Genomic DNA, 24894 nt, shown 5'->3' on the forward strand with positions numbered 1-24894 from the left:
CAGATTGAAAAATAATAGCAAAGGTTATTTGTAAGATACATGTAACACAATTACACTTAGAAGGCTCATGCCAAATGCCTGCATGGTTATCATTCCATATTGTGCCAGAATAGCAAAACCCCACGTCATATAGATTCTAGGCAATCTAATTTCTGTGACGCATGTTCCATTATAAATTATAAAGTGTGGCCTTTATAATTTGTAGATTATACCTAGTTCTAACAGTTGTTTTGTAAGTGCATTTCTATGTATACACAGACATTTGTAGTTTTCTGTTTGTGTTTGGAGATGGGGTTTCATGTAGTCCAAGCTAGCCTCAAATTTAATGTTTAGCTGAGGATGGCTTTGAACTTCTAAATCATCCTGTCTCCACTTCCCAAGAACTGAGATTACAAGTGTGGGCAATTATGCCTAATGCTTTGTTATTATCTTTAAAGGTTTAATTGTTTTATTGTATTAAGAATAAATTATTGTCTAATTGTGGTGGTATGTGGCTCCCCCTTGTTTCTGGGGTCATTGGCCACTGGTCCTCAGGAACAAGGGAGTAGAAGCAATGAACTGGGTATTTGGTGGCCAGTAAGGAAGAACAGAAATGACCTTCTAGGATCAGCTTTAGAGAGGCAGATTAATTTTATTCAGGATGAAGGAGGGTTTTATAGAATTTTGGGGATGGGGAAGGGATATCCAGAGTGGGTAAAAACCATTGGCTGAAGGGCTGAGGTACTGAGATGCCTCATTTACATGGGGAGGCATTCCAGGAATCCCAAGTGCTTGTTCAATGGGTTCTTATTGGGAGAAAGAAAGTTGGACCTGTAATTTCCCTAAGGACTATTTGACAATTTTCAGGTAGAGCATGGAGGATTTCGGGCTCCCCAGGCAGAGAAGACGACTCACCCCTCACTGACAAAGGGAGTCCTCTCTTTTGCAATGCGCTCAGGGCTTTCCAGTCATGGTGGACTACAACCTTAGCAGCAGGTTTTCCTGACAGTTGTGCATGCCTTTGAATCCTAGCACTCAGGAGACACAGGCAGGCACATCTCTGTGAATTCTAGGCCAGTCGAGGCTATATAATAAGATCCTGTCTTACCCCCTTCCCCGAATAAAAACCCTCAAAAATCTCAAGAAATAAATTATTAATAGGATCTTAACAATATTTTTTATTTATGTACTTTTTATTGTGAATTTCCCTTTTGTTACTTGTCATCTCAATAACTTTTTCCTCAGTTGTTAAAGGCATTAAGAAAAAATCATTTAAATGTCACTGTTCTAAGAATGGAGCCCCATAAAGGAGATGGGCTGAAGTTTCATGCAATAGCCAACTTTATCCAGAGCGTCAGACATTTATAGTCTGAGGGTTAAGACATGAGTAAAGTGTGAGGTCAGAAGAGCAAGCCCCACATGGTAGACAAGCCTCATGGGACAAAGATATTTTCCCATAGAGGCATATAAACAAATAACAATAGCCAGTTGTAATGAGTGATCTGAAGGAAACCCACGCCTTTACCTGTGCCTGGGAGGAGCATGGAAGCACATTCCAAGAACAATTCAGTGCTTCTGACAAAACTGAGGTCACAAGACTCTTGTCATGGTTTCTTGGAGTTTTCTTGTAAGCATTCAGAAATCTCCTTATACAACTGCCTTCTTGGTCCATTCTCTGAGAGTAAAAACTAAGGTTTATTAAGTATGTAAAACCAAAACAACTCCTCCATTTCCCCCTTCCCTCCAAAAAAAAAAAAAAACAAAAAACAGGTTTGGTGGCTCATGCTGCCTTTAATTTGTTGCATGGAAGCAGAGGCAAACATATTTCTATGAGTTCCAGGCCTGTAGTCCACTGTCTCAAAAAAAATTTTTTTTCTCACCTTAAATTATAACAAATGTGATAGTCATAAAATAGTTACAGTTTTTGAGAGTGCAGTTGTAATAATTTCATTATAATTATTAATTATGAAAGAATAATAATATTAAAAGCTTATCTTCAGTCTAATATTAAAAGCTTATCTGAAAAGAAGAGGATTAGACTTGTGAATTATAAGAAACATGTAAAATTTATCCCCGTGCTCTTTGACAGATCTGTGTCAGGGTCCTACCAGGGAGCAGAATTTTCTCAGTTGGTTCAAGTAAAGCAGTCTTAACAAAGGAACTATTTTAGCAGTGTTTATGAGAAATAAAGAAGATCTGGCAAAAGTAGGAAGCCTTTCTTGTGGCTACAATTGAAAGAGACATGTAGAAGAACTGTAGTGAAGGACCCTGTGTGAGAGGAATTGTCAAGGAGAGGCTCTGAGGTACTACTTACAATTTAAGAGACAGGGTCACTATAAAATGACAGTGCTGACACCAGAAGGGAGTAGTCTTCTTACGGGATGTGGGCCCTACCTGTGTTTCTCAGTGGCTAAACTCTCATCTGCCAGTCTACAAGGAGGAGTGCAGAGTGCATTGAGGGGTGCTCAATAAGAGCCACTAATGAGCCTGCCAAGGAGGACTGTGTCATACACACTAACAGTTCTAAATCTTTTGGTCTGCAATGATCCCTTACAGAAGAGCCATTGTTTCTTTGGGTTATTATGCCAGTGGATATCTGCTGAATATGAAAGTAAATTAGAAGTGAGATGTACTTTAATAATTATGTTAACCTGAGTGACATTTAGAAATGAAAATTATTCCAAGAACAGAACAAAAATAGTGAGTAGAGTGACCCCATTTTTGCAAATTTGTGATGCCTGGCTGAATCACTGGATTCTCATATCCGCTTCTGAGTATGATCAGCTGTACGTAGTTATTCCAATTTCATACGGAAAACATGGAAAAGGGAAACTCCTGCTGACTATTCAGCTGATTTCAGAACTCCTCAAAGTTCTCAGGCATTGCCTTGTATTTACTTTGCCGAAGTATTTTCTTCCATAATTAGGTACACGTTAATAGTAGTTGTTGTAAGTCATGACTTGGAGCTATGTTCTCTGTCCCTGTTAAAAAAAATGTATCATTCATTCCTTCACCTCCCTGTATGGTTTCCATCAGTGAAACATGGACTGATTCAGAGATGCAGACATGCTTTTTGTTCTCTTACCCATTGGAAGACCTGATGATAACTATTTTGGCTTTCTTGATTTAACTTTTACTTATATGATCAAACACTTGGATTTGTGTGTTTGCTGATCGTGGAAAGAAGCCAACCAGATATTTAGGAGGACTGAGGACATTGCTCAGTGGTTGTGCTTGCCTGGTGTAGACAAGGCCTGCAGGATCCATGCCTAGCACTGCAAGCAAAGCCACTAGAAAATACTCACCTTTTTATTACCTTGGAGAAAATTGACTTTAAAAGATCTGAATAACTCCAAAATAGAATACATATGAGGGTAACTCTTTTTTTTTTTAAATAAAGAAAAAAATGTGAGCTTTCCATTTGGTTAATATTCAGGCTTTTGTTGTCATTTTTGTTGGTAAGAACCATATTTATAAAGAATACTAAAATAAAAATAAAGTGAACCAGAGGGAATACTTAAAAATCGTCTACAAAGAAATAATTCTGTTGTAATACACAAATAATACACAAATTCTGTTGTGTATGTTTACTATAAACACATAAGCTACCGCCCTTCTTATGTGTTAGATTGTATCAGAGAGGATTCATCCCCTCATGTCCCATTTGAAATATCAACATGGAGCGTTTCTCCTTATGTCGTGTTTATTATTGATGACTTGTAGAAACTGTCACAGAAATAAACCAGGTTTATGTGGGATTAGTTTCTAATTAAGGCAAATTTACTATTTAAATGTAATGGCTTTTTTTTTTCCCAAGGAAGATTAATGAAATATTTTTCTTCTTTCCCAAAGGAGCTACTGCTTTCTGGCATGCCAGAAATTGATGTGAATGATTGGATAAGAAATACAGAATACACAAGTGGCTATGAAAGAGAAGACCCAGTTATTCAGGTAAAATCTCTCTAGAGCTTAGAATGAGGTTAAGTTTGCCATTTAATTTTGTAAGCTCTTCAGCTGTATTGGATGGAAATCTACATCCATTAACAAAGTAAAGATTTTGCATAAATTCTTCTTTGGGGATATTGCATATGAAAGCCTTGTGTGAAATCATCTTTGATAAATGAGTTTCAGAGAAGAAAATGTGCTTTATGAATATTGCATGGTCTCTGGTTCCTATAAGTGTACATTTGCTCTGAAATGTGAGCTAAATTGTTGTTATTCTTGATAGTGGTTCTGGGAAGTTGTAGAAGATATCACTCAAGAAGAAAGAGTTCTTCTCCTGCAGTTCGTCACTGGCAGGTAAGAAGTGCTGTTACGACAACATTGAAATAATTCATCGTATTTCATTTCTAATGACCAACACAGTAATCACAGAGGAAAACAGCCAACATGAAAAATTATTACTGTCTCTTACCTTTCTGACCATATTTTAGATGCTAAACTAATGGTTATTTACATATTGAAGATAGAAAACATTTATAGTAGTTCTAAGTCTTTAATATATTTCAGAAACCTGAATTTTTAGTGTCTTTTATGGTTTTGATTTGGTTTAACAATAAAGGTGCTCAGTTTGTGTGGATGGACACTAACACACACACATACACACACACATACACACACAATCTTTTTCTTTTTCACAGTGTTAGTTTGGGTTTCTATTGCTGTGACAAAATGCCATGATCTTTAAGAAGCAAGTTTGAGAGGAAAGGGTTTATTTGGCTTATACTTCCACATTGATTGTAGCAACCTCTGCTGCTTCTGGAACACAGCTTCTGTGTGCTGACTCCAAGGAAACACTCCCCATAAGTTTACCTTGATGCTGGTCTCTTAATCACTGCTAATTTTTTTTTTAGCTCTAGCATCAGTTGTCCTGTTAAGACAACAGTTTCACTTCAGTGGTGCTGGTCTCTTATTAATCATGAATTCGGCCCCAGCTGAATTAAAATTCAAAACAATAAATCATTTTAAATCAAAAGAGCAGACAGTCCTGATAGTCTTTAAACTTCCTCTATCACAAGCCAGGCCTCCATTTTTTTGTACTGCTCTCAACATTCTTCCAAGCTCTCAAAGAATATTTCACTGAGCTACCAATGCTCAGTGGTTTTTCTTGCCCAAAGTTCCACAGTCCGTCTACAATCTTCTCCTGAACAGGGCCAAGTGTGTCACAGCAGTAGCCCACTATCCTGGTATCAACTTATCTTAGTTTTGGTTTCTGTTGCTGTGGCAAAATACCATGACCAAAAAGCAAGTTGTGAATTATGGTATTTTTACACAATGGAATACTACTCAGCAATAAAAAAAGAGGGAATCATGAAATTGGCAGGCAAATGGTGGGATCTAGAAAAGATCATTCTGAGTTAGGTATCCCAGAAGGAGAAAGATACACATGGTATATACTCACTTCTTTAGACCTATAAGTTATGATAAACATAATGAAATCTATACACCTAAAGAAGATAAACAAGAAAGAAGACCAGGGGTAAGATGATCAATCCTCACTTAGAAAGACAAATGGGACGGGCATTGGATGTAGGAGAAAACCAGTAACAGGACAGGAGCCTATCACAGAAGCCTCTGAAAGACTCTACCTAGCAGTGTATCAAAGCAGGCACTAAGACTCATAACCAAACCTTCGGTAGAGTGCAGGGAATCATATGAAAGAAGAGGGAGTTAATATGACATGGAGAGGATAGTAGCTCCACAAGAACCAAATATATCTGGGCACAGGGGTCTTATATGAGACAGTTTCTCCAAACAAGGACCATGTATGGATATAACCTAGAACCTCTGCTCAAATGTAGCTCAGTATCCAAGTGGGTACCCTAGTAAGGGGAACAGGGACTATTTCTGACATGAACTCAATGGCTGGCTCTTTGACCTCTCCACCCCCCAAGGGAGGAGCAGTCCCGCTACAGAGGAGGACTTTGCAGCCAATCCGGAAGATACCTGATAAAACAGGGTCAGATGAAAGGGGAGGAGGTCACCCCCAATCAATAGACTTGGAAAGGGGCAGGGAGGAGATGAGAGAGGGAGGATGGGATTGGGAGGGAATGAGAGAGTGAGATACAGCTGGGATACAGAGTTAATAAAATGTAACTAATAATAAAAAAAAAAGCAAGTTGTGGAGGAAAGGGTTTATTTGGCTTAGACTTCAATATTGTAGTCCATCCTTGAAAGAAGTCAGGACAGGAACTCAAACAGAGCAGGAACTTGGAAGCAGGAACTGATGCAGGGGCCATGACAGGGTGCTGCTTACTGGCTGGCTCCCCATGGCTTGCTCATTATTTCTTACAGAATTCAGAACCAGCAGTGTGCTGCAGTGTGCTGAGCCCTCCCCTATCAGTCATTAAGGAAATCTACAGGATTGCCTTCAGCCTGAACTTAGGGAGAGATTTTCTTAATTGAGGTTCCCTGCTCTCAGATGACTTTAGCTTGTGTCAAGGTGACATAAAACCCGCACACACACACACCACTTTCCCCCAGTTCTTATTGATCTTTATATGTTAAAAATTCATAGCCTATATTTGTATGATATTTGAGAATTCCATTATATGACATTAAATATAATAGGTGTTTATAAACTAGTTGACTTAAGCTTCTTATATTTATGAAATATATCAGAAAAAATTATAATTTCATTTATTTCTTTTTGTTTATGAAAATGTAGTTTAGATTTTTCATTATGAGTGTGATGTTTTTCCCCTAAAAGTTAGGAAACAGAATATTTTTCTGTGATTCCATCAGCAGTAGCTATTATATAAAATTTAATGTATTTACAGCTCCTTGTTTTTATGTATATTTAAAAATATTATGGGTGTTATATTAGTTTGCTTTCTGTTGCTGTGATAAAACACCAACCACAAGCAACTTAGGGATGAAAAGATTTATTTGACCTACTGGCTGCAATCTATCATTAAGGGTAGCTGGGGCAGAAACTGAAGCAGAGACCATGGAGGAATGCTGCTTACTGGTTTTCTCTCCATGGCTTGCTCAGTCTGTTTTCTTATACAACCCAAGATTACCCCAAACCCTCACAGTGGCCTCTGCTCTCCCATATCAGTCATTAATCAAGAAAATGTCCCATACACTTGCCTACAGTTTGATGGAAACATTTTCTGAACTAAAGTTCCCTCTTCCCAGATGACCCAGCCTTTTATCAAATTGATAAAAAACCAACCAGCACAAGTATGAATCTACATGATATATATGTACCATTATTTTTTTATTTAAAAGTAGTATACCACCATTTTAGACAATTTGGAAAATGTAGAACATGAAAGAAAATGAAAATCCTATTAGGTAACCTCATCATCCAGAGGTAACCACACTGATCCATTTATTCCATGCTCTATCGTTTAAAGCCGTATAAATAGAAAACTAGGTGAAGTCATTCTGTAATCACATTTTAATAAATTAATAAGGCATGACTATTATCAGATTATATACTAAAGATAGGAAAGAAAGCCTTGTTAAATTTCTTTTTGCCTGAGTGTTAAGAATATTTAGAGATTTGAATAATTCAATTAAAATCATTAAACTGCATTGTATTTTCTAAGACTAGATAATTTATATAGATAAGCCATAAACAGACAAAAGTAAACAACCTAATTACTTCTAATCTCAAAAGATAACCAGTTAACATTTGTCTTACTATTCTCTGTATGTAAATTTTAATTTTCAAACCATGTTTCTTGTTTTATAACTTTCTGAATTTAGTAGTGTTCCTTTTATAGATTTGTTTAGTTTTAATAGTTTTCCTGTTCTTAGGTCTTAACCTTTATTGGTAAATTTTTCCTGTTTGCTTATAAGGCTGTAAAAAGTAAAGTTCTAATGCATGTATTCTTTTGGAGCAGTGTATTTACATCTATGGGAAGCTTTTGATAAAGGTTATGTTGGACTGGGGATGTGTCTGAATGGTAGGAATTTGTCCAGTGAGAACATAGAAACTCCCTCAGCATTACACTTACAGAAAATGAAAAGAGTATGTTAATTTTTATACTTTATTATCTATAATAGTTCATTTACCTTTCAGAAAGGTATCGATATTGGTTGGGAGTGAGAACATAATTCCCCCCTTTCCCCTTGGCCAAACAGGAGATTGAATTTTTCCTTCCTTCCTTCCTTCCTTCCTTCCTTCCTTCCTTCCTTCCTTCCTTCCTTCCTTCCTTTTTTTGTGTTTTATTTTGTTTTGTTTTGTTCTTGTTTTTCTGTAACTCCTGGTACTAGAACTGTAGATCAGGCTGACTTCAAACTCAGAGATCTGTCTGCCTTTGCCTCCTGAGCCCTGGGATTAAAGGTATGTGCCACAACTGCCATGCTCAAACTTTCTTTTTAAATTAATGAGTACAATGTGTGTTCATTTGAATTTCCTTATTGTATATACTTTTTTGTCTTATTTTTTCTGTCTTATTTTTCCCATTATTCCATTCATTTAAAAAAATTAGTGTTAAGCATTCTTTTTGGTATATCGATACTCTACATATATTTTTATGAGTTTACCATTTTTCTTTGACTTTAAATCAACATACAGAATTTTAAATAATTTAAATTTATAAACTGAAAATCTTAAATTAGTGTTAGCAACTTATCAGAACTTTGTGTAAATCGTCTGTTCTCAGGATTACATTTTAAAAATGTGTGTGTAAATGTATGTGCAGTGTACGCGTGTGCATGTGTGTGAGTGTGTTGTGTGCACTCACTTGTGCAGGCATTCTCACCGGCACTTAGGTGTGGAGCCCAGACGCCAACATCAGGAACCTCCTTTATTGCCCTTCACCTTGTCTTTTGCACATGCTTTCCCAGTGAGTTCAGGGGTCACTGCTTGGCAGCAAGCTCAGGGCATCAGCCTGTCTGACTTCCACAATGCCAGGGTCACATCCGTAACCACTGTGCCTTCCTTTTATATGCGTACTACACATTTGGACTTTGGTCCTCATGTTTAGGCAGGAAGCATTTTACCAAATAAGCCATCTACATTTTTCTCTTAGCTTTTTAATTTTTGCATTCCCCTTTTTAAAGCACGTGGTTTAACTTATGAGCTGGAACTCTATTTCTGCAAGTGCCTTTTGCCTCAGTACCACGGGATGAATGATTACATTTTCCTTGTGATTTGGTTGCTATAGTTCCTTAGGTTAGAGAAAACAAAATCACTCGGCTTTTTTTTAATACTGAGAGGTATAAAATGCTGCCTTACAGACGTTGGGTTTTTATTGTTGTTTTGTTGTTGTTATTGGTTAGGTTAGTAATACTTAAGTCCATGCCACTTAAGTAGCATCACTAAGATCTTAGCTGCTTGAAATTTAATTGCTGTAGAATATGGAGAATTTCATTTGAGCTGAGGTGGTGGTTGTGACTGAGGAACGGAGCCAGGGAAGTGGAGAGGAAACACGCATGGTTGAGTTTCCACTGATTTTTTGAAGAACTCTTTAGCACTTACTACAACTCGAATCCTTTGCTGAGAGTAAACCTTACATTCATCTCAGTCTTATCTTGCCTTTTACATGAGACCCCTAATCCTTACTGTAGGTACAGTATTTCTCATTTTAAACTCAAAGCGTTCTTTCCTATTGGAGTTTACAGAAAATTCTGGTCATATTGAAATATCTTTCTCTAAGTTCACAGTATAATTTACTACAGCCTTACTGAAAATAGAACAAGTTATGTTCTGATTGTAAGGTAAGCTAATATAAAAAGGGAGATTTTGAGAAAGATTCTTGTTATGTAGACCAGGCTGACCTCAAAATCCCAGAGACCTACCTGCCTGTGCTTTCTCTGGGATGGGAGTACAGGTGTGTGCCACCATGCCTAGCAGTGTTTCTTTGGTATATAAGACTCTTAAATGTCTTGCTATTATATGTTATTACTCCTATAGGATAATTAAAATCACGTTTGAAGTTTTTTAGTGTATAAAATTAACTGAGTAAGTATGAGCTCTAACTACAGCTGTTCATGGTGTACAGAAGAGTAGGGCTTCAGGGCCGCTTCATGTAATAAAGCCAAAAGAATACTTTCAACTTAGATCTTAACTGTGGGAAATCTGCTGGTGCTTATTTATTCATTTATGCTGAGGATTGAGTTCAGGACTCATTCGTGTGTCCTAGGCAGGTGATCCTATACCAAGCTACTTCCTCAGCGTGTTTTTTGTTTGTTTGTTTAATTTGTCTTTTAAATTTTTGTTATGTGAAGAACATTACGTTGTTTAGCCAGATGCTGAAACACCATGGTACAATTTGTAAAAGGATTGATGAGAGGACTTATTTTCTCATTGTGTCTTGATAAAGTCTGCCTGCATTGAATTTTGACTTTATAAATAATTAAGGTAATTCAACTTTTTTTCCTGGTCACTTTGCTGTTTTTATAGGTAAAAGTGAAAATACATAATTAATTTGTGTTTTTCAAATTCTATAAATAGATATACCCCTGGCTTGTTTTTTTTAAGCTATCCTATTGTCCAAAGGAAGAATGCTCATGCATTTGTGATTTACTAACAAAATTCAGAAATTTTGTTCCCCATATGACTGGGCATTGACCCCAGACCCTTATTTGTACTCCGCCAAGTGCCTTACTACTGAGCCACATCCTGAAGTTCCTATTTTACTGTATTTTTTTTAATGGAAAATAGTTCTTTCTAACAATACAATTTGATTAGTTTTTTTCTGCCAGTTTTTCCCAGATCCTACCTATCTACTCAAATCCACACCATTCATTTCTCTCATTAGAAAACAGAGGCATCTAAAAAAAGAAGAAAAGATTAATACACACACACACACACACACACACACACACACACTGAAATAGGACAAAAGAAATAAACAGAAAGGGGGAAAAGTGCCAAAGAAAAAGCACAAGGAACACATACAAACACAGAGACATTCACATTCCCAAACATAGAAAATTCATAAAAACAAAACTGGAAATCATAATATATAAAGGATCTGTAAGGTTTAAAATAACAAAACCTGACAATATAAGAGAAAGAACCTACAAAACACCATTGAGTTGGGCATGGGGCATACCCTTAAGTGTGGTTTGTATACCCATTGAGACTCCATTAGAGAAATTTTTTTTCTTTGTGAGTGACTGTCAATTGGAGATAGCTTCTAATTTAGGGATGGGACCATGTCTACCTCCATCCTCAGCACTGGGATCCCATCTGGCCGAGACCTGTGCACATCTTGTGCATGCAGCAGCAATCTCTGTGAGTTCATAGGTGTATCATCACTGTTATGTCTAGAAGGCCTTGTTTTCTTGGTGTTCTTCATCCTCAGTGGCTCTTAAAATCTTTACACTTCTTTTCTGTAGAGGTCCCTGAGATCTGAAAGAAAGGATTTAATGGTTAGAACTGAGTGTTTCAAGGTCTCTCACTCTCTGTACATTGTCCCATTCTGAGTCTCTGTATCTGTTCTCATGTACTGTAGGGGGAAGCTTCTCTGATGATGGCTGAGCTAGATACTGATCTATGATTAGAGCAGAATGTCATCAGGACTTATTTTATTGCTATATTCCTGTAGCAGAACAATAGTATTTTGATTTCTCCTAGGTTTATGGCCCACCTAGTCTCAGACTGTTGGTGACCTGAGCAGTGTTGGCCATGGATTCTATCTCAGGGAGTGGGCCTTACCTCCAGTCAGATAGTTGTTGGTTCCTTCCACAACTTTTGTGCCACTCTTGCACCACTGTATCTTGCAGGTAGGTCAGCATTATAGATCAAAGGGTTTGTAGCTGGGTTAGTGTTTACCCATCTCTTTTGGAGGTGGGCAGAATCTCTTTAGTATAATGAATACAAGTCAGTAGGGATGAAGGCTCTAGATCAGCACCAGCTCATCTTCTTCATGTTCAATAAGGCCTCGCTGTAAGTTTCTGGAACACAACCAATGGCCTTGGCAATAGCCTGGGTTGTTTCCATGGCCCCTTTGGCCCACAGGTTGATTAGATGTAGAATTGGAGGTTTCATTTAGTGGTTAGAGCTCTTTATTTAGGGCTTGTTATTTGGTAATCCCATTTTTATTTCTTTTATATATGTGTATATTTAGAAGTTTCCACCATATTGTTCTTATACATTGCTTCAGATAGCTTATACCCTCCCTAACCTTATACCCTCACTTATCTCTTCTCTGCTTCTCCTCCCCATTTGATTACCCTAGTTTATCCCCCACCACAATTTATCCATAACTATCTATTCTATAGATCCCGTTCCTAGGGAGATCCATACTCCCTACCCAGTTCCTTATACCAGTGTTTTTCAACCTTCCTGATGCTGTGACACTTTAATTCAGTTCTTAGTGTTGTGGTGACCCCTCCCCCAGCCATAAAATCATTTTTGTTGCTATTTCATAACTAATTTTGCTACTGTTATGAATTGTAATACAAATACCTGTCATTAAACCCCCAAAGGGACATGACCCACAGTTTGAGAACCACTGCTGTATACTTAAACTCTGGTTATATAGGTTGGAGCCTGCTTATAGAAGACTTAACATCTTACCCCAGGTCCTCCTTGTTTAGCTTCTTTAGGTATACAGATTTTAGTATATTTATCTTATCTTATAGGTCTAATATCCACTTATAAGTAAGTATATACTGTGTGTATCTTTCTGCTTCAGGGATACTTCATTCAGGATGATCTTTTCTACATCCCACCATTTGCCTGCAAATTTCATGATTTCCTTGTTTTTAATTGCTGAGTAGTATTCCATTGTGTAAATGTACCACAATTTCTGTATCCATTTCTCTGTTGAGGGACATCTGGGTTGTTTCCATTTCTGGCTATTATGAATAAAGCTGCCACAACCATGGTTGAACAAATGTCCTTATTGTGTACTTGAGCATATTTTGGATATATGCCTAGGAATGATACAACTGGATCCTTACTTAGAAAGACAAATGGGATGGACATTAGAAGTAGGAGAAAAGAAGAATCAGTACAGGAGCCTACCATAGAGGGCCTCTGAAAGACTCTACCTAGCAGTATATCAAAGCAGATGCTGAAACTCATGGCCAAATGTTGGGCAGAGTGCAGGGAATCATATGAAAGAAGAGGGAGTTAGTAAGACCTGGAGAGGACAGGAGCTCCACAAGCACCAAATGTATCTGGGCACAGGGGTCTTTTCTGAGACTGATTCTCTAACCAAGGACCATGCATGGAGATAACCTAGAACCCCTGCTTGGACGTAGCCCATGGCAGCTCAGTATCCAAGTGGGTTACCCTAATAAGGGGAACAGGGACTGTCTCCGACATGAACTCAGTGGCTAGCTCTTTGACCTCCCCACCCCCTGTGGGAGGAGCAGCCTAGCTAGGCCACAGAGGAGGACATTGCAGCCAGTCTTGGTGAGACCTGATAAGCTAGGATCAGATGGAAGGGGAGGAAGACCTCCCTTATCAGTGGACTTAGAGAGGGGCAGGGAGGCGATGAGGGAGGGAGAGTGGGATTGGGAGGAAATGAGAGAGGGAGCTATAGCTGGGATACAGAGTAAATAAACTGTAATTAATATAAAACATAAAAATTTAAAAAAGGATACTTAACAGCTAACATGAACACATAAGCGAATATATACCATATTTGTCTTTTTTGAGTCTGTTATATTATTCAGGATGGCATTTTCTAGCCCCATCTATTAATCTGTAAGTTTCACTTTTTAATAGCTGAGTACCATGGTTAGTGTACCACATTTTCTTTAGCCATTCATCCTTTGATGGACATCTAGTTTGTTCCCATCTGTCTGTTAGGGCTGTTATAACAGTGAACATGGTTGTTCAAGTGTCCATGCAGTCGGATGTAGAGTCCTTTGGGTGTGTGCCTGGAAGTGGTATACCTGGATCTTGCCGTGGCTACACGCTCAGCTTCCAGAGCAACCACCACACTGATTATCATAGAGGGTTGTCGTGGTTAGGGTTTTCAGCGCTGTGAAGAGACACTATGACCACGACCACTCTTAAAATAAAAAAAACATTTAATCGGGACTGGCTTACAGTTTCAGAAGTCCATCATTCTGGTGGGACGCATGGCAGCATGCAGGCAGACACGGTGCTGAAGGAGCCCCGAGTTCTACCTCTTGATCTGCAGGCAGCAGCAGGAGACTGTGTGCCACACCGGGAGTAGCTTGAGCTTTGGAGCCTCAGAGTCCCCCTTTATAGCGACACACTTCCTTCAACAAGACTACACCTTTCATAGGGCCAGTCTTCCGGGCCTGTGGGGCCCAGTTACATCCAGACCATACAAGGGTGTGCAAGTGTGCACTACCACAGTCCCTTTACCCCGTAGCCTCAGCAGCATGAGCTACCATTTATTTTGTTGATCTTGGCCATTCTAACATGAAATCTCAAAGTAGTTTTGCTTTGCATTTCCCCAATGACTAAGGATTTTGCATATTTCTTTAAGTGTTTATTAGCCATTTGTGTTTTCTTATTTTGAGAATTCTCTGCTTGCATCTGTACCCCGTTTTTAAGTTGGGCTATTTCTTGATGTCCAGTTTTTGTTGATGTACGCTTGTTTCCAGTTCTTCATATGTTTTAGCCCTCTATGGGATGTGTAGCTGCTAAAATGCTCTCCCATTTGGTAGCCTTCTGCTTTGTCTGGATGGTGATGCACTTCACCGTTAGAAGCTTTTCAGTTTCACCTGGTCCGGTTTATTAATTGTTGGGTCTAGTGCCTGTGCTGTCAGGGTCCTGTTCAGAACATTGTCTCCGTGTCAGTGAGCTCAAGACTTCCCTACTTGTTCTCAGCCTTATGTTGAGATCCCTGAATCAATTGGCTTTTGTCCAAGGTGATTTGTATGGATCTATTTTCATTCAGTTTGACCAGCACCATTTGTTGAAAATGCTTTCTTTCTTCCCAGTGTGTATTTGTGACTTCTTTTTTTTTTAATACTGCTTTTTTTTTCTTTTTTTGATTTAGAAAATATTTTATTTATTTATTTATTTTTTCAATGCAGTTTATTCAGGAACCTTGAACAATCCTCGGACCCTGGGGAAAGCCAGCCCACAGCTTAAATAGCCTCTGGGTAGCCAACCCAGGCGTGCCACGTGGGCAATGCAGATAGGTCCACATACATGGAATCAAGCCAGATCCTCAGCCTTAGCCAAATGTGGAATTGTTCGTGACAGAGAGCACTCACCATCGGGAAGGTGGAAGGCGGAAACCAGCTCCATCTTTAAGGCATAGCATTCCGCAGCTCTCTACAGTTCCCCCTTTTTGTTTTAGATGCATCAGGCAAGAGTAGAGGTCTGATCTCTGATATTAGAAATAAATTGGGACTTTGTACCGATGTTCATTGAGTTTATATCTTCGTCATAGACCTCTCCCTCTTCTCCTCCCATTCCCACTCTCCCTCCTGCAACCCCTCTCTGTTTCTGACTTCTTTATCAAAAATCAACTGTTGATGGTTTGTGGATTTATGTATGGGTCTTCAATAAGATTTCAATGTCTGGTTTTCAGCCAGCATCGTGCTGTTTTTATTACAATGGCTATGCAGTACCACCTGAGATCAGAAATGGTGATACCTCCAGCAGTTCTTCCGTTATTCAGGATTGTTTTAGCTATCCTGGTTTTTTGTGTGTGTTTCCATAAGAAACTGAAAATTGCCCTTTCAAGATCTGTAAAGAATAGTGTTGGAATTTTGGTGGGGATTGCATTGAATTTGTAGATTGCTTTTAGTGGATTGGCCATTTTCACTGTGTTAGTTCTTCTAATGCTTGAGCATGGGAGACCTTTTCATCCTTTAATATATTCTTCATTTTCTTTAATGCCTTAAAGGTTTTATCATTTGCATTTTTCACTTGCTTAGAGTGAAAAATTAGAGTTACCTCGGATTAACTCTAACTTTTGTTTGGCTTTGTTTTAAGGCTATTGTGAATGGTGTTTTCCTGATTTTGTTCTCAGTCCGCTTCTATTTCTTTATAGGAAGGCTGCTGATTTTTTGTGTTTTATTTTGTAACCTGCTTTGCTGCAAGATGTTCATCAGCCGTAGGTGTATCTGGAGAGTTTTTAGGGTCCTTTTTATATACAATCATGTCATCTGCAAACAAAGATTAATTTCCTTCCTTCTTTCTACTTTTATACCCTTATTTACCTCAGTTGGCTTACTGCTTAAGCTAAGATTTCAAATTTGAATAGGTATGGAGAGAGTGGACAGCTTTGTCTTGTTCCTGTTTTAGTGGAAAGGCTTTGAGTTTATCTCCACTTATTGGTTGGCTGTGGGTTTGCTGTAAATTGTCTTTATTATATTGAGGTATATCCTTTGTATTTCTAGTCTATCTAGGATTTTTATCATGAAGGGATGTTGGATTTGTCAAATATCCAGTGAGATGATCATGTTTTTGTTTTTTTTTTTTTTTTTTTGGTCTTTCAGTCTGTTTTTATGATGAGTTACATTTATTGATTTACATATGTCGAACCATCCTTCCACTTCTGGGATAAAGCCAATCTGATCATGGTTGGTGATCTTTTTGATATGTTCTTGGATTCAGTTTGCAAGTATTTTGTTGAGAAATTTTGTATCTACATTCATAAGGGAAATAGATTTGTAATTCTATTTTTTGTTGGGTCTTCATGTGGTTTATATGTGAGGATAATTGTGGCCTCATAAAAACAATCAGGCATGTTCTTTTTGTTATATTTTGTGTAAGAATTTAAGGAGTTAGCATTAATTCTTTGAATCAAGTATTCTGTGCCAAATCCATATGAATTTGGTTTTTTTCTTTGATTGAGAGACATAATTACTGTCTTATTTCACTGCAAGTTATAGGTCTGTTTAAAGTGTGTAACTGATCTTAGTTTAACTATTGTAAGTGGTGTATACATCAAGAAGTTATTTCTTTTAGGTTTTCCAATTTCGAAAACAGGAAATTTGAAGATGGATTTTTAAATTATGTCCTTATGAGTCTCTAGATTTCCTTGTTGTCTATTCTTATTTCTCTATTTTCATATCTAAGTTTTTTTTAATTTGGATCTTTTCTTGTTTTAGTTATATTGGATAAGGGTTTACTGATTTTCATAAGGAACCAGCTCTTTGTCTCATTGGTTCTTTGTATTTTTCCTTTTCTTTTTTTTGTTTTTATTTCATTGATTTCAGCTCTGAGTTTGATTATTTTTCTCTCTCTCTCTGGGATGGTGTTAGCTCCTCTTTTTGCTTGTGCACTTTCCAGTTGTGTTATGAACTCTTAGAACCACCTCCACTGTGTCTCATAAGTTTGGGTATGTTGTGTTTTTATTTTCATTCAGTTCTAAACAAAAATAATTTCTTAACTTCCATCAACCTGATTTCCATTTAGTAGAGAGTTGTTTAGTTTTCATGAGTTTGTAAGCTTTCTGTAGTTACTAATACCCAGCTTTAATCTGTGTTAGTCAGACAGGCTGCAGGGTGTTATTTCCGTTCTCTTGTATCTGTTGAGACTTGCTTTATGTTCAAGTATGTGGTCAATTTGGAAAAAGCTCCATGAGCTACTGAGAAAAGGTGTAGTATGTGTTTCATGTGTTCTCTAAGTATCTGCTGGGTCCTTATGATGTCATTTAGCCACAGTATTTCTTTGTTTTGTCTAGACCGTCCATTTGTTGACAGGAGTGGGGTATTGAAGTCTCCCACTATTGACTGTGTGAGCCAGTATGTGTATTTTTTTTAAACTGTAGTAATTGTTTCCTTTATGACCGCAGGTGCCCTTGTTTTGGGAGCATATGTTTAGAATTGCAGTATTCTCTTTGTGGATTTTTGGTTGGAGGAGTATATAAAGTCTTCCCTGTCTTTTCAAATTAGTTTTGGTTTGAAGTCTATTTTGCCAGATATTGAAATGGCTACATTGGCTTGTTTCTTTGGTCTGTTTGCTTAGAATATTGTTTTTATCCCTTTACTCTGAGGTGATATCTATTCATGATCTTAAGGTAGGTTTCTTGAATGCATCAAAAAAACAGGATCCACAGATCCTGGTTTGAATCCAGTCTGTTAATTTGCATATTTTTACTGGGGATTTGAGAGCATAGATGTTGAAACGTAACAATAAGCAGTGTTTGTTGAGCCAGTTATTTTGTTCTTATGGTATGGTTATTTTTCCTTCCTTTGATTTGATGGTCTGCTATTGTTTATTGCTATGCTTTCTTGGGTATGCTTAACCTCTTTATATTGAAGTTTTCCTTCTATGCCTTCTGCCATCTAGATTTGTACATGTAGAAGTTAGGGAAACTTCTATAATTTTATTGAAAATACTTTCTGTGCCTTTGACCTATGTTTCTTCTACTTACTAGATTAAGGACAATAATAGATTCTAATTATTCTTAGATGTGGTCTTTTTGTAGTGTTCCAGATTTCTTGGATTTTTTTTTTTAGATTGAATATTTTTCTTAACTGAGGTATCTATTTCATCTACCTTGTTTTTAAAACCTGAGGTTCCCTCTTTCATCTCTTGAATGGTTTTCATCATTTCATTCCATTGTTTGTTTGTGTTTTCACAGACTTCATTAAGAGGGCTAGCTATTTTGAAGCCTTGTCCTGTGCTTCCTCTATATTCCATTTCTGGGGTCCAAATGTAGTAGGGTTTCTGGGTTCTGGATGAGACATACTAGCCTGCCTATTGATGGTGTTTGTGTGTTGATGTCTGTGCATCTAGGTTTGGGATGAGCGTAGTTCTAGGTGTTGCTATTTGGTCTTATCTTTGTGTGGGGGGTTATTCCTTGTTTGCTGCTGCCCTCTTCAGATCTTAGGGTAGTCTGGTAGCTGTGAGTTATCTTGTAGGGAGTTCCTTTGAGCCCTAGCCGGGTGTAGCCACTAAGGATCCCTGGTAGAATGTGTTTCTAGATATTGGGGGCTGACAGAAAGAACGGGGAGGCATTACAAGGGCAGTGCTGAGAGGATCCATAGGAAGGAGGAAAGCTGGGTGTGCCGATACGCTCATCCTGAGTTCTCAGGGAGGGAGACAGAAAAGGAGGATAGCCTGTGGGAGTAGTCTGACACAGGGCTGTGTATGAGACTAGGGAATTGGAAGTGGAGGGCAGGAAGAAGAATATAGACCACCTACTTGATTCCCAGGCTGGCATGTGGTACGGAGTGCTTGTGGATATTAATGCCACAAAGAGTTGGGATGAAGGAAGAAGGCTGGGTCCCATGAGGATCTTTGGGGTTCCCAGGGAATGCAGCTAGAGAGGGAGGACAGGCCCCTGCAGGTGGTCTGCTGTGGGGTTGGTTATGAGTCTGGGGAATTGGAAATGGGGGAAGTAAGGAGAATAAAGATCACCTACCTGATTTCCAGTCTGGCATGGTCACCATGGCCAGTTGGTTCTGAAGTAGGGAGTCTTTCCTTCTTCTTCTTCTTCTTCTTCTTTTTTTAACTTTTATTCTTCTTTCATACAGTATATCTTGACTGCAGTTTCCCTTCTTTCAGTCCTCCTTGTATATCTCCCCTACCTCCCCTCTTCCCATTTACCTAACTCCTACTCCATTTACCAAACATGGACTAGCAAGATCCAGTAAGACTGGGCACATTTCCTCATCACAGCTGGATAGCAACCCAGTAGGAGGAAAAGGGTCCCAAGCACAGGCAGAAGAGTCAGAGACAACCCCCCTCCCATTGTTGGGAGTCCCACAAGAATACCAAGCTATACAACCAAAAGGTATATGCAGAATCTAGATCAAAATTTATGTATAAATATGTATGTATTTTGGTACAAAAGTAAAAAGACCACCATGAGAGGGGAGGAAGACGGGAAGTGAGAGAAGGTAATAGAGTGTGTATGTAACATGAAAGTGGGAGGAAGGACTATTGGGGAAATGAAGGGAGGCAGCAAGGAGGAGAGGGGCACAAGAACTGTGGAGTGCATTAGTAAGAACAAAATAGGATGAAATGTGTATGAAAATGCTATAATGAAGGTCAGTTACTTTGTATGATTACAATTAAAAGATGTGGAAAAATACACATTTAGTATTTATTCATTAAATGTATGTCAATATTCTGATTTATTCTAGAGATACTATAGCATGCCATTGTAATTTAGTATTTTTTTTTTCCCTTATTTATTGTGGTGCTAGGGCTCAAACTCTCAGTCCTATGCCTATTCAGCAAGTAACTTCCAGTGGGCTACATGCTCACAGCAGTATGCTTTCCCTCCAGGAATAAGTTGTTTAATTATGGCACATACACAGACTAATTTAAAATGCATAGAACTTGAAAAGTTGTAATTATATTTTATAGCTCTGTACCCAGGATTAAAATTTTTAGTTGATTATGCATTAAATTTTAGCCCTCTTGTGATTTTAAAATTTTTACACAACAGTTAAAAGTAATATTTGAGGGTAGGGAAGATGGTTTGTAGAACCTATCTGATGTACAAGTGCGAGCACCTGAGTTCTCAGAACCAGTCTCCAGAACCCATGTAAAAGCTGGGTGTGCTAGCGTGCGCCCGTAGCCCTAGTACCAGTGGGCAGAAGCAGCCAGTGTAGAGGAAGTAATGAGCTGCCGTCTCGAAGAATAAGGTAGTGAGAACAGAGGAGATGCCTCAAGTCACCTCCACATGCACAAGGTGAACACACGTAGGTATGCCTCGGACCTTATGAGTTTGCTACTCTCCATATCTGGACAGAGAAATGCAAATATTTTTGTTGTTGTTTCCTCACTGTGGAAAACAAAATAGAGGGAAGAGGCTTTGTACCTAGACATTTTTCATAAAGAAGGAAACCACTGGATTAGAACATGCAAGGAGAAAGGATTTATTTTGTCTCACAGTTATGGTGGGGACAATGTGCATGACAGCAAGCAGAAGTTAGGGGACAGGAACAGGAAGTAAGGCCAGGTTATAAAACATCGACCCTGACCGTCACTGACGCACTTTGCTCAGCAAGGCTCTACCTCCTAAAGCAGAGTCTGTCAACCTTTCTAATGCTGCGACTCTTTCATACAGTTTCTCACGTTGTGATGACCCCAGCCATAAAATTATTTTTGTTGTTGCTTCATAACTGCTATGAACTGTAATGTAAAATCTGTGTTTCACATGCTGATGTTTTGCTCTCTCTGACACTGCCATCCACCAACCAGCACTGCTAATTCTACTTGCCATGGCTGTTTTGATGGCCAGAGCTCAGAATTTATCTCTAAGCTTTCTTGTCATTGGATTCAGCTTAGCAGGGATTCAAAAGTTGTTTGGCTCTGGGTAATATTAAAGTTGTTTTATGAAAAATAAGTAAATATCTGTGTTTTCCAGTGGTCTTAGATGACACCTGTGAAAGAGTCAGTCAACCCAAAGGGTTGAGAACCACTGTCCTAAAGGTTCTACAACCCTCCCACTAACACAAGCTGGCGACCAAGTATGCAAACACATAGTTTATGGAGGGTATTCTCCATTCAGATAACTGTGATCCAATTATTTGGCAAACATGTAACAGTTTTGAATTGCCAGGCAGTTTGGCTCATCCCAAGCATACAAATCCTAGTGATACAAATATAAAAATAGGACATGTTTGAGTCCTGATTTAATAGGGAGGTACACAAAGGCAAACCTTTGTCTTGGAGTTTTTATAGCTGTGATAAATCCCCAGGGCCTTAAGCAGCTTGGAGAGGAAAAGGTTTCTTTTGCTTGCACTTCTTCATTACCATCTGCCAGAGAAAAAGCCAGGGCAGGAACTTGGAGGCAAGAGTTGCGCAGAGGCCATGGAGCAGCACTGCTTGCCTAGCCTGCTTTCTTGCAGTACCCGGTACCACCAGCCAAGAGTGTCACACAGTGCGCTGAGCCACCCCCATGAGTCATCAGGAGAGGAAACGCACCACAGGCTGGCCTACAGGGCCAGGATGATGGGGACATTTTCTCCACCGAGATTCCTTCTTCAGAAAGACTCCAGCTGTGTCAGGTTGACACAGAACTAAGGGGCACAGTGTTGTAAATACATCATGTGACCAGTTCAAAGTATAGCTTAGCTGATGGAAACATAGAGAGGGTTTTTTGTTGTTGTTTGTTTTGTTTTCAAAGCTTGCTAACTACCCATGAAGCAAAAGATAAGAATGAGTTCCGAGAAAGCCAGAATGAACCTCATAGTGAGACTCTGTTTTGGAAAGGACAAAAGTCTTCAGTGAACAGCAAAGCCATGGTCTAGTGGGGCTTAATTCATTTATCCCTTGAATTCAGAATGAGTCGGGAGCTAAGAAAATTCTTTAATAACAAACAAACAAACAAACAAACAAACAAAAAGAATGAGTTCCGAGTTTTCAGACTAAAAAATGTCATCCTGTCATTGTTTTAGAGTTGAATATATTCTTATCGTAATTAGAACTTAAAATGTGTCTGTCAGACTGAGGTATTGTTTCCTGGTCACAGCTAATAATACAAACTCTTAGTTCCAGGGTCCCGCATGGTGGTTTTGCCAACATTATGGGTGGAAGTGGTTTGCAAAACTTCACAATTGCTGGTGTGCCATATACTCCAAATCTTTTACCAACTTCCAGCACATGGTAAGTTAAACCATTATGAAATATTTTTACTAATTTTAAATGACCAAAGATAATTGCTGTGTTTCCTTTTTGATTATTAAAATGTTATATTTATGTATATTTTACTATAATAGGATAAAAGAAATAACCAAAGTGTTGCATTCTATTGCTTTCTTATGGTGTCTTTCATTATCCTTCAGAAGAAAGCATCCTGTTTGTTCCATATTTTCCCCTTCCCTCCCAAATCATGGCGCCTCCTTTAGTGTTATTACATACGCATATAAATGAATAAATACAAGAATTACAACCTACAGGGTCTGTTCAGGATGGTTTTGTGTGTGTTTCTAAGGTTGACTTTTGGTATTGGAAAACTAGTCAAGGGGCTCATCCCTGGGGAAGAGGAATTCTCAGTGGTTGTCAGTTGCTTGTAGCTCTTCATCTAGGGGTAGAGCCCTGTGAGATTTCCTCCACCTACTTTGGGTGGCCACCTGTTGTTAGAATTGTTCTGGTCTTGTTTAGGGAGCCATGCTGTTGGGATTTTCTGACAGGCTGCTTCCCTGTCATAGGTTCATGTCACAATCTCTCAGCAGACTTCCTGGTCCTCTGCCTCTTCCTCCCCCTCTTGATGGTCCCCGAGTCTCTGGTGCAGCAGTTGTGTAGTGGTTGTGTCACATGGGGCTGGGCATCCCACGTGTTCTCTGCACTTTGCCTAGTGGCTCTCTGTAAAAAGCAGCTTTGATGAGGGTTTAGGTCGACACTTACATAGGCCTAGCCCGCTTGTATTGGCTGTGGTTCCTGGTAGGAAGAAGGTCTAGGGTCCCAAAGGAAAAGAGGGCCTCCTGCTGTCAGTGGTGGCAGAACTACAGGAACCATGGCTGCCTGCGAGGTGCAGAAAGCTGTATTTCTGTAACGAAAGGAAACTTCACCCATAATCTCCCCTTAGAATTTTAGAACTACAAATGAATCAGTTTGGTCCTCTTTTAGAGGGGAAAATTGAAGAGGAGGCCACAAACTACCTAAAACTTAATTGAATATCACTAAAGTTAAAATGCCATAGTGTCTGTCATTCAGTTGCATTGTCACTTTCTTGTGTATTGCTGTTATTTATTTTTAATATGAGCCTTTATTTTCACCCACTCATTTGCATTCTGAAAGGGATTGCACTGCAGCAGTTCTTTTTCCTTCCTTTTTAAATACCACTTCAGGCTTTTCCAATTTCAATGCAAATTGAGAGTGGTTTTATGTTAATTATGAACAGCGTTTTTACTGCTAGATAAAACAAGAATTTTCAGAGATTCTTTGTTTAATGGTGGCCTATTTTTTATTTTTAAAGCATCAACATGCTCAAGTTACCTGAATACCCAAGTAAAGAAATACTCAAGGACAGACTCCTCGTAGCACTGCATTGTGGCAGCTATGGTTACACAATGGTATAATGCTGTCTGGAAAGCTCATCTGACTACTGATGCACAATCCAGAGTGACAGAAGTAATCTAGGGAGCTGTCGGCAGAAAAGCAGCTCCCGTGCAGCCCACAGGCAGAGCTCCTGCTTAAAATTCATAAAGAATCAGGTTTTCTATTTTACATTTCCTTTCCGTTTTGTTTTTCTCTGTTTGTGATACAATTAGAAAATACAAAATCATAGTAGACTTCATTTTAAAAAAATGCTAATTGGAAGTAGAAACTGTCTTTTTTTTCTTCTTCTTCTTCTTCTATGTTTCTGTAATCTTATCCAAAACTATGTTAAGGCAAAACCTTTTTCTACATTCCACCTCTGCTGTGAACCTGTCTAATTTAAAGGGTATTTTCTGTATATTATATGAGGACATCCAGCTGGTATGTTCTATTGCATGTAAAGTATCATTTCTATTTTGGAAAATTGTATAGAATGGATTAATTTAGATTGTGTAAAGCCACAAATATGTATTTTCCCACATTATACCTATATTGCAATGGGTTTTATTTTTGTTGTTGTTTAGCTTTTTAGTATTTTGATACATGATGTAAAGTTTAGACTGGAGTGACAATGGGATAAAATGACATCGAATTTATATATTAAAGCTTATACTACAGGAATTATTTGCATCTTTCTGTGCTCAGTTTCACACACACACACACATGCGCGCACACACACATATACACATACTATGTGGTCTCAGTTTTTCTTATGCCTTAATTTATAATGAAAATAAAATTAAAATATATTTATCATATTTTGTTTTACTATTTGGTCTATGCCTGATGACACACTTGTAATATAATTTGTAGATTATAACTTAAGTATGCAATGTTTTCTTAAATTTGCTTATTTGATTAAAATGCTATGTTTTAAGTGATAACTGCCTGACAGAAAGTATTGGATGGGCATTTTGGAAAAGATGTGCTGGTGCAGTTACAGCATGTGTGGTTATAGCCTGGCTGTAGGGGGAGGTAGGAGCGCACATACAGAGGTGCTGGTCGGGGCATTTCTGACATTTCTAACTCTGCCACTGGGAGCAAATAAAAGTTCTGGTGGC

General features: G+C 38.5%; 1 protein-coding gene across 3 annotated transcripts in view; it reads left to right on the forward strand.

Moving 5' to 3' along the window:
- Nucleotides 1–24591, forward strand: part of Hace1 (HECT domain and ankyrin repeat containing E3 ubiquitin protein ligase 1) — a 111266-nt gene extending 86675 nt beyond the window's left edge. For all 3 annotated transcript variants that reach the window (XM_021648449.2, XM_021648450.2, XM_021648451.2), the window contains 4 exons: nt 3832–3930; nt 4208–4278; nt 22286–22399; nt 23712–24591. In XM_021648449.2, the coding sequence (XP_021504124.1) occupies nt 3832–3930; nt 4208–4278; nt 22286–22399; nt 23712–23814 (387 nt within the window). In that variant the 3' untranslated portion in view covers nt 23815–24591. The remainder of the gene's footprint in view (nt 1–3831; nt 3931–4207; nt 4279–22285; nt 22400–23711) is intronic.
- Nucleotides 24592–24894: the final 303 nt, after the last annotated feature.

The sequence above is a fragment of the Meriones unguiculatus genome, chromosome 20 (assembly GCF_030254825.1).
Source record: "Meriones unguiculatus strain TT.TT164.6M chromosome 20, Bangor_MerUng_6.1, whole genome shotgun sequence".
NCBI lineage: Eukaryota > Metazoa > Chordata > Mammalia > Rodentia > Muridae > Meriones > Meriones unguiculatus.